This window comes from Acanthaster planci, linkage group LG12, assembly GCF_054643075.1.
Source record: "Acanthaster planci isolate LZ-2023a linkage group LG12, COTS_SCS, whole genome shotgun sequence".
Taxonomy (NCBI): Eukaryota; Metazoa; Echinodermata; class Asteroidea; order Valvatida; family Acanthasteridae; genus Acanthaster; species Acanthaster planci.
This window is the reverse complement of record NC_141788.1, coordinates 10,020,194-10,035,253: the sequence shown is the minus strand read 5'-3', so window position 1 is coordinate 10,035,253 and position 15,060 is coordinate 10,020,194. Positions and strand designations below refer to the sequence as shown.

Below are 15,060 nucleotides of genomic sequence, written 5' to 3'. Positions count from 1 at the left end.
GGGAACAGGTATTGTAATCGTTAATTTGTTTTTAGTTTTTTCGGCAGTCGGCCAAAACAGTATTGTTTTTGTTCTTTTGCAATTTTGCGAAAAAGGCATTACTACTGTTGTGCTTTTTTCTTCCTTCGTCTTCCATTTTTTGTGCACGTTTCTTCCACCATCGACTTTGGTCCTTTTGCAACTTTGGATCTTCATCAAACTTACATCAATGAAGGACCTTAGTTCAAAGATGTGCATAAAACAATGACATCATGATGACGCCATTAAGTGATTTTTTATTGATTTTTAAATATTTCAGCCCATTTAGCAAACGGTTTTGCCCTCGAAAACAGAAGTCCCGAGTCTATAGTGTGCTTTCTCGCCCCCGTGTGGGACCCCTAGACCGTCGGAGTGTTAAAGTATATTTCCGATCACCTGTCTTCAACGTGTACATCTTGCTGTCCTTCACATTCAAGTCGATCTTTTTCAGTGTCCAGAGCTACCAATGACCAGGCATCTTCTTGTGGACCAAACTTTTTCAACATTTCTTCAGCTTCATTCACCGCTTCAGCATTAACCTCAAACAATGGCCGGTTATTTTCCACTCTGCTTCTGACAGATTTCAATACACCATCAAATTTGATCGTGCCATTTCTATAAAATTCCTCATAAGTTTCAAAGTTCTGTGGTTTGAGCTGAATATGCACATGACGTGAAAGATACACCTGCAAAATACTCTGATAATACTTCTCAGGAAATTACAAGAGCCAGGTCTGCCTTCTTTCACCGTGTTCGCTCGAGCGTGGGCCGAGAATAATACCTAAAAAGCGAGCTGAGGATCTCAATTTTTACGGCGGCTTTTACCGTCATCCGTCGCGAAGGGGTTTTTAGAGTACTGAAATCGGCACTGTGACAAGTTTGCAAATGAGTATATGCCATACTCATCAAACAATATGTCCCCATACATAATAAAATCTACATGAATGTCGAGATAATTATGGAATGATTTACAGTAGTTACTTCCTCGGTATTTGCAGCAATACCATATGATTGATTTCAAGAAGTCGTTTCCAATGGCACCACTTGTAAATCCTATGCACTCAATATGAAACCACAGCCCGCAGTTACATTTCACTTTGTGTGCACGTGACTCAATCACTTTGTCACACAGCGAACATTGTCCATCACCAAAACCATATTTTCCTTTCTGCTTTCCTTTGAAAACTAATTCTTCTTTTGTGTCCCTTCTCTTGTCTCTTTTTGGTTTGTTGTTTTCTAATTCTTTCTAGCTGAAACACAATTTCCACATGTGAGCCATATTGCAGATAGACACATACTGGCCATGTCTACACGTAATTTATCTTTATGATGACCTTCCTGAAAATGTAGATTGACATGGAATATTCATCATTTCCCAAACGAGTACCACGAAACACCTTCCCTGCCGCCATCACATCACCATGACTACTGGACTCTAAAATCCAAATATAACAATGTTCTTCACAATATTCACAGACCATATACGGGTACTTTGCTATATTTGAGCCATTATCTCCCCACAGACCCCTCCACAACGCAAAAGAATGCTTATCAATGTAGTGGTATGGAATTGTATAATACCAGCCACTGGGGCCGAGTCTATGGTGCCAGCATGCTATTTTTAGTTACATCTACCCGGCATTCGTGGATTCAAGGTTTTACAATGTATAACATAGGGACTGGGAGAGGGTCGCGGGAAATGTTAAGGAGAGTTTGGTGGAAGGGGAAGGACTACGAAAAGGAGGAGAATAAACAGGGATTGACGGAAATTTTGAGCCTGTGCAAGACTTCTCATTAAGAGTCTGTTATATTGAAGTGATTCACAACCACTGAAACCAACAATCCACCATACGAACACTACCAAACTATAAATAAAAATTGCACCAAAAAAAAATTATAACCACTGATGTTATACTAACATCGACAACCTAGGCATACATACATGTGCCTCAGATGACCTCAAATGGAATGTACTTGTATCTAACATCACCAAGAGGGCCAAAACCATGCTAGGGTTCCTAAAGAGGAATCTTGAAAACTCCCCTCAAAATTGCAAACAGTCAGCCTACATGGCTTATTGTGGTCAACCCATATACTGTAGTAAATATCAACCACCTCAACCGCATTCAGCACCGAGCCACCCGCTTCATCACCAGTCACTACAAGTCACGGCAAACAGGGTCACCAAGATGCTAGAGATTCTGAAGTTACCGACCCTTCATGAAAAATGTAACAATTACATCTGATATGTCGATATAAAGTGGTTTCCGGGCTGGTTTCAGCAAATCTCTCTGATTTCTACTTAAAAACCCAAACCACGCAGAACAATTACACCAAGAAAGCCTGGCAGTTCACTTCTTTATTAAATGAACATGGTGAAAATTCCTTTATACACATAGCAATATTAGCTACATTAGTTTCAAACACACTATTGTCACCATTTAAACCAACTTCACCAAGTAAACCAAAGAGTAAGAAACAATGTCAATCTTAAATCTTGCAGTGCACAAACTTATCATGCCTTAAGATGGCTATACTCCCTTCCACATTTATCATTCCTGGACTAGATTTCATTACAAACCAAATCAACTCCAAATGAAAAGCAATAAATCTGCGCATGAACCAAGATTGCGCTCTCTGTTACTACGGCTGCTACGGCAGAGCACTAGCCATGCATCATGATGATATACGTCAAATGGTTCCTTATTGGTGGCTTGAACCTAAACCAGAAATCTCCAAAAATCGCCCAATACAACTGCTTAAATCCACTATAAACTTTCTGAACATCATGTAATCTGCATTCATCTACAAACTAACACAATTATGTCAAGCACTCGCATTTTTGAAATAAAACAATCGCTGACGAGCAATACCAATAACCATTCCGTGGTCATACCTTTCATAAGACATATCGTTTGGTACCACTGGGAACCATACCGTTACTATAATATGTAGCCCTTAACAAGTCATGTACAGCTCAAGCACCAATGCTTTCATTGACCAAAAAAAGGTGTCCTGAAATGGAATCGTGAATTTCCTGTGTCCTGAAATCGTGAATTTTCTGAAAATTGATGGGTATTTCCCGAAATTTTCAAAAGTGCTTCCTGCATGACGTTGTCGTGTTTTGTCACGAGCTAGTATATTTATATATTTAATGAAACCGAACTTAAAACCACGGTACTCACCTAACTGTAGACTAAAGGGCTAGTCTAATCGACGCATGCATCACGCACCAGGTTTCACGGGCTAGTATTAAGTCGCTTCCTAGCAACGCACAACCCCAGTCATTATCTTGCCCAGGCAAACCGGGCAACTTAATAAATTGGTTCGAGGATGACTGCCACGGTGGTGATGCACGCACAGCTGGTGTGCGATATGGAATATGTGAGACGTAAAATTCGGGGTCGAGAAAAAAAGGAATAAATTAATGTTTTTATGTCATCAGCTCAAAACTTCACGCAAGTGTTGACTGGGTAAAGATAGTCATCTATGTCATCAATATTAACGCAATTCGGACAAACTTCGCCACAGACATCTATCCAAAGTTCATTTTTGGGAATTTTTAACCTGTCACTAGAGGGCGCTCGACAATTAGGTGATGTCATTAGTAGATGATTTGAAGAATACTATACCCCAACAGACTAACACCGTTGAAAACAACTTGATACCTATTACAACTTTTAAGCAATAAGCCACTTCCAGTTTCAACCGGAAGGGTCAAGTGGTTTGACCCACACGAGATGAATTAAAAACCACATTTTATCCTGCACTCGCTGCAAACAGAACGCTGCAGGAGGCCACAGTTTATTTTATATGGATTTTTATAAATTTAACGGAATATTTGAACATTCAACATTTAATAATAAATTACCTGATGACGTCATCATGACGTAAATATTTCAGCTTTATCTTCGTTTTATAGTTAGTGCTTGCTGTAACTTTGACGACGATCAACAATTACTAAAGTACCAAAATAGTGCCTCGAAAACGTGTACAAAGTGAATAGGCTGAATTAAATATTGAAAAATAAAAAATTAATAACTTTATGACGTCATCATGACGTCACTCTTCGGCATACATATATGCAATAATGACTATGCCCATTCCAATTTTGATTGCTGTGCGACAGAGATTAAGGCAAAAGTGCTGCACAGAAAAACGTGTGGAAAGTCTATGGGCTTTTGGCCCAAAAGAAGCAGAAGGACCCCCCCAAAAAAATCCTGACGCTCGGAAAGGCTTTTGCAAAATGCGAAAAAGCCAAAAAAATAAAAAGACAAAAAACCGTAAGAAGAACAATAGCTGTTTCGGCAAAGTTAGCTAACAGTTGAAGCCTGAGACTAGACGGAGCCGAAGTTGAGTATTGGAAAACGGCCCAGGTGTTTGTTGGCGTACACTGCGCACGTGTTCCTCGAAGCGGTCACCAAGGCGACGCTTGGTCTCTCCGATGTGCAGTTTACCACAGCGATGACATGTAATGCAATAAACCACATTACTTGTAATGCATGTATGATCCCCGCGTATTCTGTAGATACCGCGGGGGCCGATGACCGACGGGCTGTTAACTATGTAGAGACAGGTGTTGCATCTGGGGTGCTGACAAGGGGAATTGCTGCCTGCTTTTGACGGCGAGACAGAATCTAACCGGGAACGCACAACCATGTCCCGACAGAACGATCGCGCCTAAACGCGCAAATCGGGGTTCAGTGAAAATGGAAGCTGTGGCCGCATCATCGCATCATCAGTGTGCGAAAATGTTTGAGAAGAACATTACGTTTCGGGATGTTTCGAGGGTGGGTACTAGGGGGACGCGATCACGTTGCTTGGCCCTGGTGGGTTTCAGAGCCGTTTCGCGCGGGATTGAAGATACGGCGTTGAAGGCAGCGTCTGCGATAGTCGGAGGGTAACCCCGCTGATGAAAGAAACCTAGCATTTCCCTCCCCCGCGCAGAGAACTCCGCATCGCTACTACAAATCCTACGCAGTCGAAGAGACTGAGAGTAAGGGATGGAGTTCTTGCACTTGAGGGGGTGAGACGATTGGTACTGCAGGTAGCTATGGGAATCTGTGGGTTTGTAATGCACGGTTGTGCCAAGTTTCCGCGCACAGATCTGGATGCGCACGTCGAGGAAGGTGACAGAGTGCTGCGACACATCAGATGTGTAGCGCAGCACTGGATGAAAAGCATCCACAACGCTAAGAAATTCTCAACGTCATCACACGTACCAGTGATAGCACCAACTATATCATCGATGTATCGCCGGTACATTAACGGCATGCGCACACAAATTAGAACAATATTATGCATATTCAGTAGGTGTGGGACTATTATATAAGCTCACAAGCGATGTGTAGAATCTTACCCTATTAAACCCCGCTTCTTGTTCTCACGATGGCGCGACCTCTGGTGTCTTTCGTATGTGTGCTATGTGCCTGTTCAGTCATTTCGTTGGTCTTGGTCTCTTACAATAAATATCCATCCAACGTCCTCGCTAACCAAGAAGTTTGGTTACCGAAGCCTCGGATCGGTTACACTGAGGCGGGAGACAGAACTGATCTTATTGCCACTGAGGGCCATACTCTTACGCTAACCATCCGCATGTCAGCCGTGCCCAAGCTTATAACGCGTCTCTACTGCGATCTCCTCCGATCTGCTGTCCTGTTCTGGTCGTCGAAGCTGGGCCACATCAGTGTGATACTGGACAAGGAATCGGAGGCGGACCATCGGTTCGCAGCGACGCTGAGCCGGCACGAGCGCGAACTTGGAGTCAAGTTTGACTTTATGTACGAGCCTCTCCCCAAGAAACCTGCCATTTTGAAAATGGGAAGAGGTGGAGGATACGGCCGTCAACTCTGGAGCAGCTTCTTCATGGATCTCTACATCAACTCGTCCATTATTGCTTGGATTGACACAGATGGGATGTTCACGACTCCTGTCACCCCTGAAAACATCTTCAACGGCCACCGACTCCGAGTGGTAACCTTTACTGACTGGAGCAGAATGCATCGTATCGGTTGGTATGAAGCCACAAAACTTGCACTCGGCAAGGACATGGTGGCGGATTTCATGACACATTTCCCCGCCTATATTTGGAGAGATACCATAACAAATTGCAGAAATCACATGCTGAAGCACATGAAGGTAAGCCAGAATTTATATTACGATACAATTCCTGTTCTCATAATTCCAACTTGAGATAAGGTTCTTTTAGTCCCTAAATGAATCTATTAAAACGACCCCATCAAAGAAGCAGAACACTCCCTTTGCGAACATATTGACTCTCGATTTCCCGCCAGTTTTGAAATTCATCAGAAAGTTTTCACAACGTCTGTTGCAGGTGACCCGCTTGGACGACGCCTTTCCCAAACTGGTCAATCTCGTTAGCCCAGTGAACGTGATTTTAAATTACGCTTACTACTTTGAGAATGATCGTTATGACTGGCATTTAGATGTCAACAAAGATCAGGAAGCCTACAACTTGAAACAACTTCCTCGCGGTTTGAACATCAAACCCAATGAGACTATACCAGAGGTGCGTGTCACCGTACACGAGAAATACTACCAAAAACCGAAGGAGCCCAACCCTTTACTGCAGGGCTACTGTGTTGCAAAACGTTTCGTGGGCCCACTGCCCGCTAATTGCCAAACATTTGAAAATGTCACCAACTTTCAGCTGTTTGAGTTTAGCTGGTTCCCAGGCATCATTCAGAGCCACATCTGTACATGGTGTGGATCAGACGAAGGTCGCCGAGACTGTGTCCGGCGTCTGGAAGCCCACTACAAGAACGTGAAGACGTACTACAACCTGGGATGGTTTGATTTGAATTTGAGACGGGTGCGCGCCGTGGAGAAAGTGGCTGCACAGGAGAATACCATGTGTCCCAAAATATTCGATTTTGATTAAAGTGAAAGAGTCAGTGGTTTTAATTCCGCAAGAACCTTTTAACAGTATCTATAGTTATCGCTAAACAGGTTCACTTGTAATTAAATGTACGTCAATGAAGGTGACCTTTTTAAGGGGAGATTCTATGCTTGCTCTTTCTTGTGCACCTGCGCTGCACCTGCGCTGTTTTCATAATTAAGTATGAAACACTTTTTTTCAGGTTTCCATATTGTTAATTACCAAACTCTCTCAAGTGCATATAGATGCATTAGGTGACATTTTGGAAACGAAATCAGTGATGCACGCAAATCTATAGAAAAGCATGCAAAATATAAATAGAAAGTCTATCATCCCTGGATTAAAAATAAAGAAAGAAACTGGTCACAACGTATGCAAGTTGTCACTTTTCGCAGTCTTTTACTTCGTAGGACACTTACTTAAGTAAAGCAGTGGCGTAAATTTGAGCCGGAAATTGTGGGGATGGGGAAATTTTGGGGGTAACATTCCCATCAATGAAAATTTGAAATGGGCGGAGCAGGTGACACTATAGGACTCTACACAGAGGTTGAGGTTCATAATGTCGATGTACATCAGAATGGCATATTCATGACCATTTATTTTTTTCCTTTTTGAGTGATAATGAAATGGAATTTAGTCTTTGGAAGTCCGAAAAACTCTTCATAATCAGCTTGAATTTTTTGCTTACCACCGAAAAAAGTTTTAAGTGTGTGGGTGTGGGTGGGTGTGTGTGTATGTGGGGTGGGGGTTGATTAAATAGCCCTCCCCATCCAAAAAAGGGGGCAGGAGATATATAATGCCCCCATCCCCTCAGAATTTACGCCCATAAAATAAAGACAACATCAAAAATATTTTGCCACATGAATCGAATGTCAAAGGATGCATCAGATATAACAAAAGCGTAAATAAATCTTTTTAATAAATTAAAGTCAAGGAACGTATAAATTTTGGTAGAAAAGGGATGTTAAGTTTTCACTTCTTTTTCGTTGAAAACTGCTTGAAATTATTTGAAACGTTTCCTTGAAATGTCGATTTTCTTTTAAGATCAGTGATGGATATTTCTCGTGTGCTTTCATACCAATTTCGTTTTACTGAATCAAAAGAATCTGAAATAATTAGCCGAGCCCAGATAATCCCCATTGCTGACCTCCCTGGCGAGATTTCAATACCGTGGCCTGAGCCCTACTGCACTGAATAGCAAATAAGCTCGGGTATTGTTGAAGCAGAGAGAAAACTTATCAAAACAGGTAACACGCCAAAAAGTCTTGCTTTTTGTAGAGTTGTGATTGTTTCATTGCTTTGGGGTATTTTCTGCTTTGCAACTCCAAGAAATTTTTCCTGGGGGTCGAAGCACAAGCAGTTGGCACCATTACGCTATGGTTAAATGTCAAGTCATTTGATGAATGACGTAGCCAGGAGGGATAACTGTCCGACAAAAATCGTCCCCACTCTCCTACGAAGTTTGAAACAAAACAAACAAACAAAACAGCCGAATCACACGAAAACCAGTCATTTGGTTCCCCCAGCAACTGTGACATCTGCCCCTATCCTCCTTGAGCAGAACCCCCTCATCGGTAGGAAAGAGCCATAGTGGCGGGAGTGCTCATTTTGTTGGTAGCAATGAAACTGTAACAAATGCGTTTCATAGTCGTTCGTGAACCAGCGATGCGCAGTTACTACTAAAGGAGCATTCTTTGAGAGGAAAATTGCTCCCTCTCTTGGTCCAGCTCGGGGCCCAAAGGGGTAGAATCCTGGCTACGGGGCCGCAAGTAATCTGTTTATAACAAACAGTGACCATAGTGCTCTAGTCAATACCAGGCGGTCCAAGACCAAAACCAACACCAGGCCAGAAAAAGTAATCCGAGACCAAGACCAAGACCGACAGTCAAGGACAAAGACCACCATTGCAAAAGGGATGGAATTCACCTCTGTGTTGACCCAAAACCGTGAGGCTTAGGCTTGGGTAGTGGCCACACATACGTTGTTACATGTAGTTTAACTACGGAAAGGTCTTAGAATGTACTTTAACAACAACTTTAAGAGGTGCCATATTCGAGACCAGTCAAATAGATATTTCTATAAATCACGAATTCGGGACTTGCGGCGTCCAACTCGGGGTATTTCGTTGCCAAAAAAGACCCACCTGTGGGCCTACGTTGCGCAGAGAGGCCGGTGCCTATACATTCAGACCTGAGCGCGTAAAGTTTACTATTTTGGGGATTTTTTTGGGGGGGGAGGGCGAATAAAAACAATATTTGTCTATCCCCAATAAAATTGAAAAGAAAACTGAACTTGTGGCCATCGTCTCGGATTTCCAGTGAAACACGCGAGGCCAACCTCTTCCTGAGTCATCAGGCGGCGCTATTTCTGTCTGAGTTTGTACTGTTTTCTGCAACAGAACAAATGCGAAATCAAGACTTAGACCGAGACGAGGGGTCTAATACCGGGACCAACGTGACTGAGACCGAAACCATGCTCAAACAGGTCTGGAGACCGGTTTCCAGGCTCAAGACCACTCTGGACAATTACAACATAACACAGATACTAGACAACGTAAGGGCGTCTTCCTATGACATCACAGCAACCGCACCTTCGTTTATCAGAAAAAGCTTTGCAAATTCAAACATGTAAAGTGATTTTTTTTTAATCATTTTTTTCACAACCATGAAAGTTCTGCTTTCTCTGGGCCCCTTTTCCTTCCAACAGTTTAACAAACTGAAAAGGAAAGGGAACATCTGTGCAGGGTTTGCCGTACTGTTCAATATGACTTGAAAGACGTCTCCTTTGCGCCTCGCTTCCCATAGCCTGCGGTTTGATCAGTCGTGAAAATGATAAATGTTTCGACAAGAAACAGCTGTGTTGGAGCCAGATATGTGCGGAAAAGTTCCCACGGTCCGATAGTTTTGCTTTTTAAATTGCATTTCTGAAATGTTCCATTAACTATTGATTTTCAAACAGCCGCCATTCCGATTGCTTCGTGAGCTGAAAGCGGAACATAGTCGGTGATGGGAGGCACACGCTGGCGTAGTCCACTTTTGGTTTTTCTTTGCGAGATCGATCACTACGGAAAAAATGTATCTAAAATCGCCTGGGATGTTTATATCCACCACGACGATGAATAGGGTTGTTTATTGGAAAAATTCAATTCATTTGAATGGTGAACATTGGTACATCCGAGCAAACACGGTCACACTGTAAAAACATTTGGTTTCCGTTGCTAAAACTGACATCTTTTTACTGTCAGTGTTTTAGATCAAACTGTTAAAATATTTTTAAAATGGATATTATTTTTAACTTAAGAGGCTTACTCTGACCACAGAACATTTTAATCACATCAGTTGAAAATGTTAATTTTGACATTGTAAGAATACTTAATGAACATAAAATCTTCCTGACATTTTGCCTAAAAACGTTTGTCCCATTTTGTATTTCAATTAGTTTGTTTTCAATTGACATCATGCATTAAAATGCAACGATAGTTAGAACCCTTTTGAAGTCTGTACAGTTTGCCCCTTAAGTTTCCCAAGAGTGCCTGCAACTCGGCTGAGGGAATCTCTGTCCTTGCTGTCGGTCTGGTTCCCAACGAAACCGTTTGCGTCAAAGGCTTCAGCAACATCGCTCCTCCATCACTCCATGCATTATGTTATCACACATTAATGTGGTGCTTCCAAATTTGAAGACTCTCCATGGAATACATGTCCATGAATCGTATTATGTAATTCAATGTCATTATTCTCCTTGGTCGTGGTAAGCAAGTAAAAAAATGACTGGACCCCAGGAAACACAATAACATCATCAGCATGGCATGATAGAATCATTCCTCAATTGATATTTTAATAACAGTGTGAAGATATGACAATCGGGACAAAAATTACCACCTCACAATTCGTTTCAATATTTTATTAAAAGTTATACCATTTCTTCCATGTTTTTAAAATGTTTCCCGTGAAAAGAAACTGGCTTTTAATCAAACGTTAATCAAACACTGAAACCCAACATTTCAACATCAAAAAATATTATGACGAATTAATTATTTACACCCGTATGTTTCAACTACGTTATCAAGATAATATTTTAAACTCACCAATATAATTAGCCATGATAATGTCACCACCGTTTGTTTTGTGGATGACATTTTAAAAGCTTTCCGGTGATGTTAAGATCACGTTATGTGTTCGCTAAGAAGTAGCACAGCTGTTATCCATTGAAGCTCAACAAAAACTATCACATCCGATGTCGAATACAGACACCCACGTATTTTCTTCAGGTTTATTATGCACATGTTAGGCCTGCGTGTTGGCTGGCCTACATAGAACAGCCGGCATATTTAATTTTTACTTCGGGAGTGAAGTGTGCCACTCACACCTCTGAAGACGCAAATGCCACAAACATACGTACAGTCACCAACATTTTATAGATACCACGTATTTGTCCAACCAAAGGAACCAAAGAGGTTCGCTCGTCACTCAGCGCGCTGGGAAGGGCCGATGGCCTTGCACAGATTTTAGTGAAGGAAATACGTCACACGGGTCACAGATAACGACGCGCAAAGCATTGTGGGTACGTTTCTGCGGGGCACGCGAGCATTTTGATTCACATTTTGGTCACATCGCTTCAAACAAAAATGAACACTCTGCGCCAACACGCCTCTTTTCAACCAACGAGGGAGTTCTTCCGTTGTATCATGCCAAAATCACAACACACTGTCCCCAACCCCTTGACCGGAAGTTACAAGCCCTAACCACCAAGTTACGTCTTCCCAAAATACGTTTCGGTTGTTGGGAAGCGCAAACTTGAAGGCAAATTCGAAATCCTCCATCATTGTTTTAACCATGAAAAAGTGAGGGGGGGGGATTCAACAGTCCATCCCTACAAAGAGTAGGGATATACCCCATCCGCGGCATTTACGCCCAAAGAGTTTACTGTCACTAAAACGTGCAGCGTCACACGTCGGTGACGTTTACAAACTCGAGCGTACACGTGCTACCTGCATTGCTCTATGCTGATTGCTTTGGATCACAGTCACATGCAAACAGTTGATCAGCATGTTCCACGCACAGTGTTTGGGTCAATTCGGAAAGAGAATGTCTTATCAAGGTCGAAGTCAGGCTCCTGTGTTTGTTGCGTTACAAAGTCAGGTCCTCCCTCTTTCCCGCTTGGAGCAGAATAGGCCGTGTCGATGTCCGAAGGCTTCAAGGGCTAGGGCTGCATCTATTGTGTGCACTTCTCCGCGTTTTTCCACTTCAACGAAGACCTAAACCTATACATGTAGCGTTACTCAAGCCATTCGGATGGAACCTTAGTCTCCACAGATAGAAAGACTAACGTCAGCACTTTCGATTATCCTCCGGGAATTTACTCGTAGAGACGCAAATGATGGCATTTCTGGAGCTTACGCGGGCCGGGCCTAGATTAAGTAAACACCAGCCGAGCAAGTTACCTTGGGAGGTGTCGCACAATGTGAGAACATGGTGGCCTAGCGTGTAACAACGCGCAAGAAAATTGGTACTAAAAGTGCAGTGCATTAACTTAGTTCAGGAAAAAATCGTACGCGTCGCAGGTAGAGACGAACTGTGCCAAAGTTAATCTCTTGATGGCGTCTTGACTGGGTGTTGACCGACTAAACATCTGATGACACCACGGGTAAGCGCGGGGGTAAGATTTGGTACTGATAGGGTGCTGATATAGAACATACAAACCATAGACTGCCAGATCGAATTCAATATGTGAACATCATTTTCGTGATCTGCGCGGCGCCAGACTAAAAATCAAACTATGGGCAAATTCACCCCTCGTTATCTGCTGTGAGCAGAAGCACCCCCTCATCGGTTGAAAAGAGGCATGTTCGCAGGGAGTGCCCATTTTGTTGGTTGCGATGCAATTGCAACGCTTGCGTTTCATAGTCGTTCGTGCACGCGTGAACCAGCGGTGCGTGGTAACTACAAATTGCGCCCTCTCTTAGTCCGGATCAGAGCCCATAGAGAATTTACCTACAGTTGAAGAATTTCAGCCATAAAATTCTGTGAAGCTATTTTACCATTATAAAAAAATCCTATATGCATTAATCTGGCCCATATAAAGAATCAAAACAATGTAGTTGCAACATTTCACACGAAGAGGTGGAATTACTGAAGAGATAAAAAAAATGAACGTAAATGAGCGCACATGCATACAAATGCAGGCAAAGTGCGTCACGCGCAATGCGCACTGAACGCGATCATAAGCGCCGGCCGCAATCCATTGTTTTGCCCACAGGGCCTGCTTTCCAAAATCACAGGGACGCTGTGATTTTGGAGATCAATCAGCGAAAGAACCAGCAGATGAAGCTACAAGCGCAGGTACTGCATACGTTTTTGTAAGGCACATAGTGACCTCGACCCCATAGGCTGCGTGCGCCCTGGTCGTATAGAACACGAAAATTACGGTGACTGGCGATTTCAAAGATTGTATAGCGCCCTCGCCGCTGCGCGGTGCTATACAATCTTTGGTCTGTACGATGCCTGTAAATGGTGAGTCCTCCACCCCCTTTGGCTGCTGTAGCCTCCTTGGGCCCACGGCCTATAAGTAAAATCTACCACAAGAGCATTCGTTCAGCCATCACGTGATCTTCGTGCCTGCCCTGGTGTCAACCACCACTACCCCAGCTGGCATGAAGGTCTCTGGTGGCTTCTGGGTCGGGTGTAATGACGTTACGGACAGACAGTTCGAGCGAGGAATACGGCGGCAGACATGAAGTTAAGCACATAAGTACAAAACCCTGAATACTTAATGGCAAAGGTATTATATTTATGGAAAGAATATATTATCCAGACACCACTCCGACCCGTAGTTTTGTACAAAATTACTACGTCCATGGATGGAAGCTGTCATGGTCATTTGGCCTATTCACCCCCCGCCATGTGAATGCTTCTTAGGTACCTCCATGGAAGTACCGATCCAGTCTGGCACCAAAGGCTACCCTCGGGGTTCGTGGGACCTGGAGTGCGGTGGACGTCGAACCCCACCGTTCTGGGTATGGGCCGGCACAAGATAAGCTGCGTGTACCTTCTTTACCTGGCGTACTTTAAAAGCATGTTCAACCATAGCATGGCGATTGGAGGAAGAAGTCATTTGGAAAAAAGCCACACTGAGAACTTGTGTACAGTTTTGACATTAAACATGATACCGTCAGTAGCCTTAAGTTTTGATAAATTATCACCTCCATACCACAATTTACTCAAAAAGAATTGATAGCCGAAGCCCTAGCCCAACCTAAATTGATGCATTTGAAAAGATTTCATTTTCCTTCAAAACATGCCTTTAAAAATGGTAATATGGGGAATAATGGAATTTTGTGTGAACAAAGTAGATGGTGTGATAAGAGTTTGAGAATAAAAGGAAGGTGCCATGTTTTGGTGCAACAACAATATTCATTTTTCCATAAAGATTATGGCGTGGTCCACGTTTCCAATGAATTGGTATTCATCTAGAGGGTAATGATGAAAAAGACATAATTATAGCTTGTTCATTTTGAAGTGGGCTAGAAGTTACTTCGCACGTTGTGATTGGCCAGCGTGTTGCAAACTCTTGGTGGCGCACTATTGTGAATCGCACGTATTGTACATGTACACAAAAACAGCTTTCATTGGTTCAATTCTGCATGCAAGAATACTGTATTATTGCAAAGCTTCAATCTATTCATTTCTGGATGAGAGATGGTGTGCATGGCTGCCATCTTGCAGGTAAGTGCTGTTTCGACAGAGTGTGCTCAAAGGGGGATGCCCTGTGAAGCATAAGAACTGTCCTGCAAGATGGCTACCACGCAAAGCCTCTAGCATTACAAATAGTCACTTCAAAAGAGGTCCAAGGAATAAGATAATTTGGTTTACAGTAGGTCCAAGGAATAAGATAATTTGGTTCACAGTAAAAAGAGTTATGAGTAGCAATAGGCGTTTAGGATTGTTCACTTTCTCAGTTTCATATTTGACAGCTATTGCCAGACAGTTGTAATGTCAAGATAAAGATGGAAAAAAGTTACACTGTCTCATTGGAGGCACTGAGCGCTAGAAGGTTGACTGAAGGAGGTAAAAACACAGTGATCTGAATTATGTTAAAGAAATGATGGGAGAAAACAGACTATTGATTGGAGAAAACTTCAGTTGGAG

The 15,060-nt window shown here is 42.7% G+C and overlaps 1 protein-coding gene across 1 annotated transcript; it reads left to right on the top strand.

The window, feature by feature from the left end:
* The first annotated feature begins 5,510 nt into the window (after window positions 1-5,510).
* On the top strand, window positions 5,511-7,486 carry LOC110985207 (uncharacterized). Its single transcript, XM_022246053.2, has 2 exons — window positions 5,511-6,156; window positions 6,353-7,486. The coding sequence occupies exons 1-2, from the start codon at window positions 5,614-5,616 to the stop codon at window positions 6,917-6,919; spliced, it is 1,110 nt and encodes a 369-aa protein (XP_022101745.2). The 5' UTR covers window positions 5,511-5,613; the 3' UTR covers window positions 6,920-7,486.
* Window positions 7,487-15,060: the final 7,574 nt, after the last annotated feature.

Bases quoted from the DNA above. Each gene is read 5' to 3' on its own strand.
- LOC110985207 (XM_022246053.2), top strand. From the start codon at position 5,614: ATGTCAGCCGTGCCCAAGCTTATAACGCGTCTCTACTGCGATCTCCTC. The intron at 6,157-6,352 runs GTAAGCCAGAAT...CGTCTGTTGCAG, and splicing joins ACATGCTGAAGCACATGAAG to GTGACCCGCTTGGACGACGC.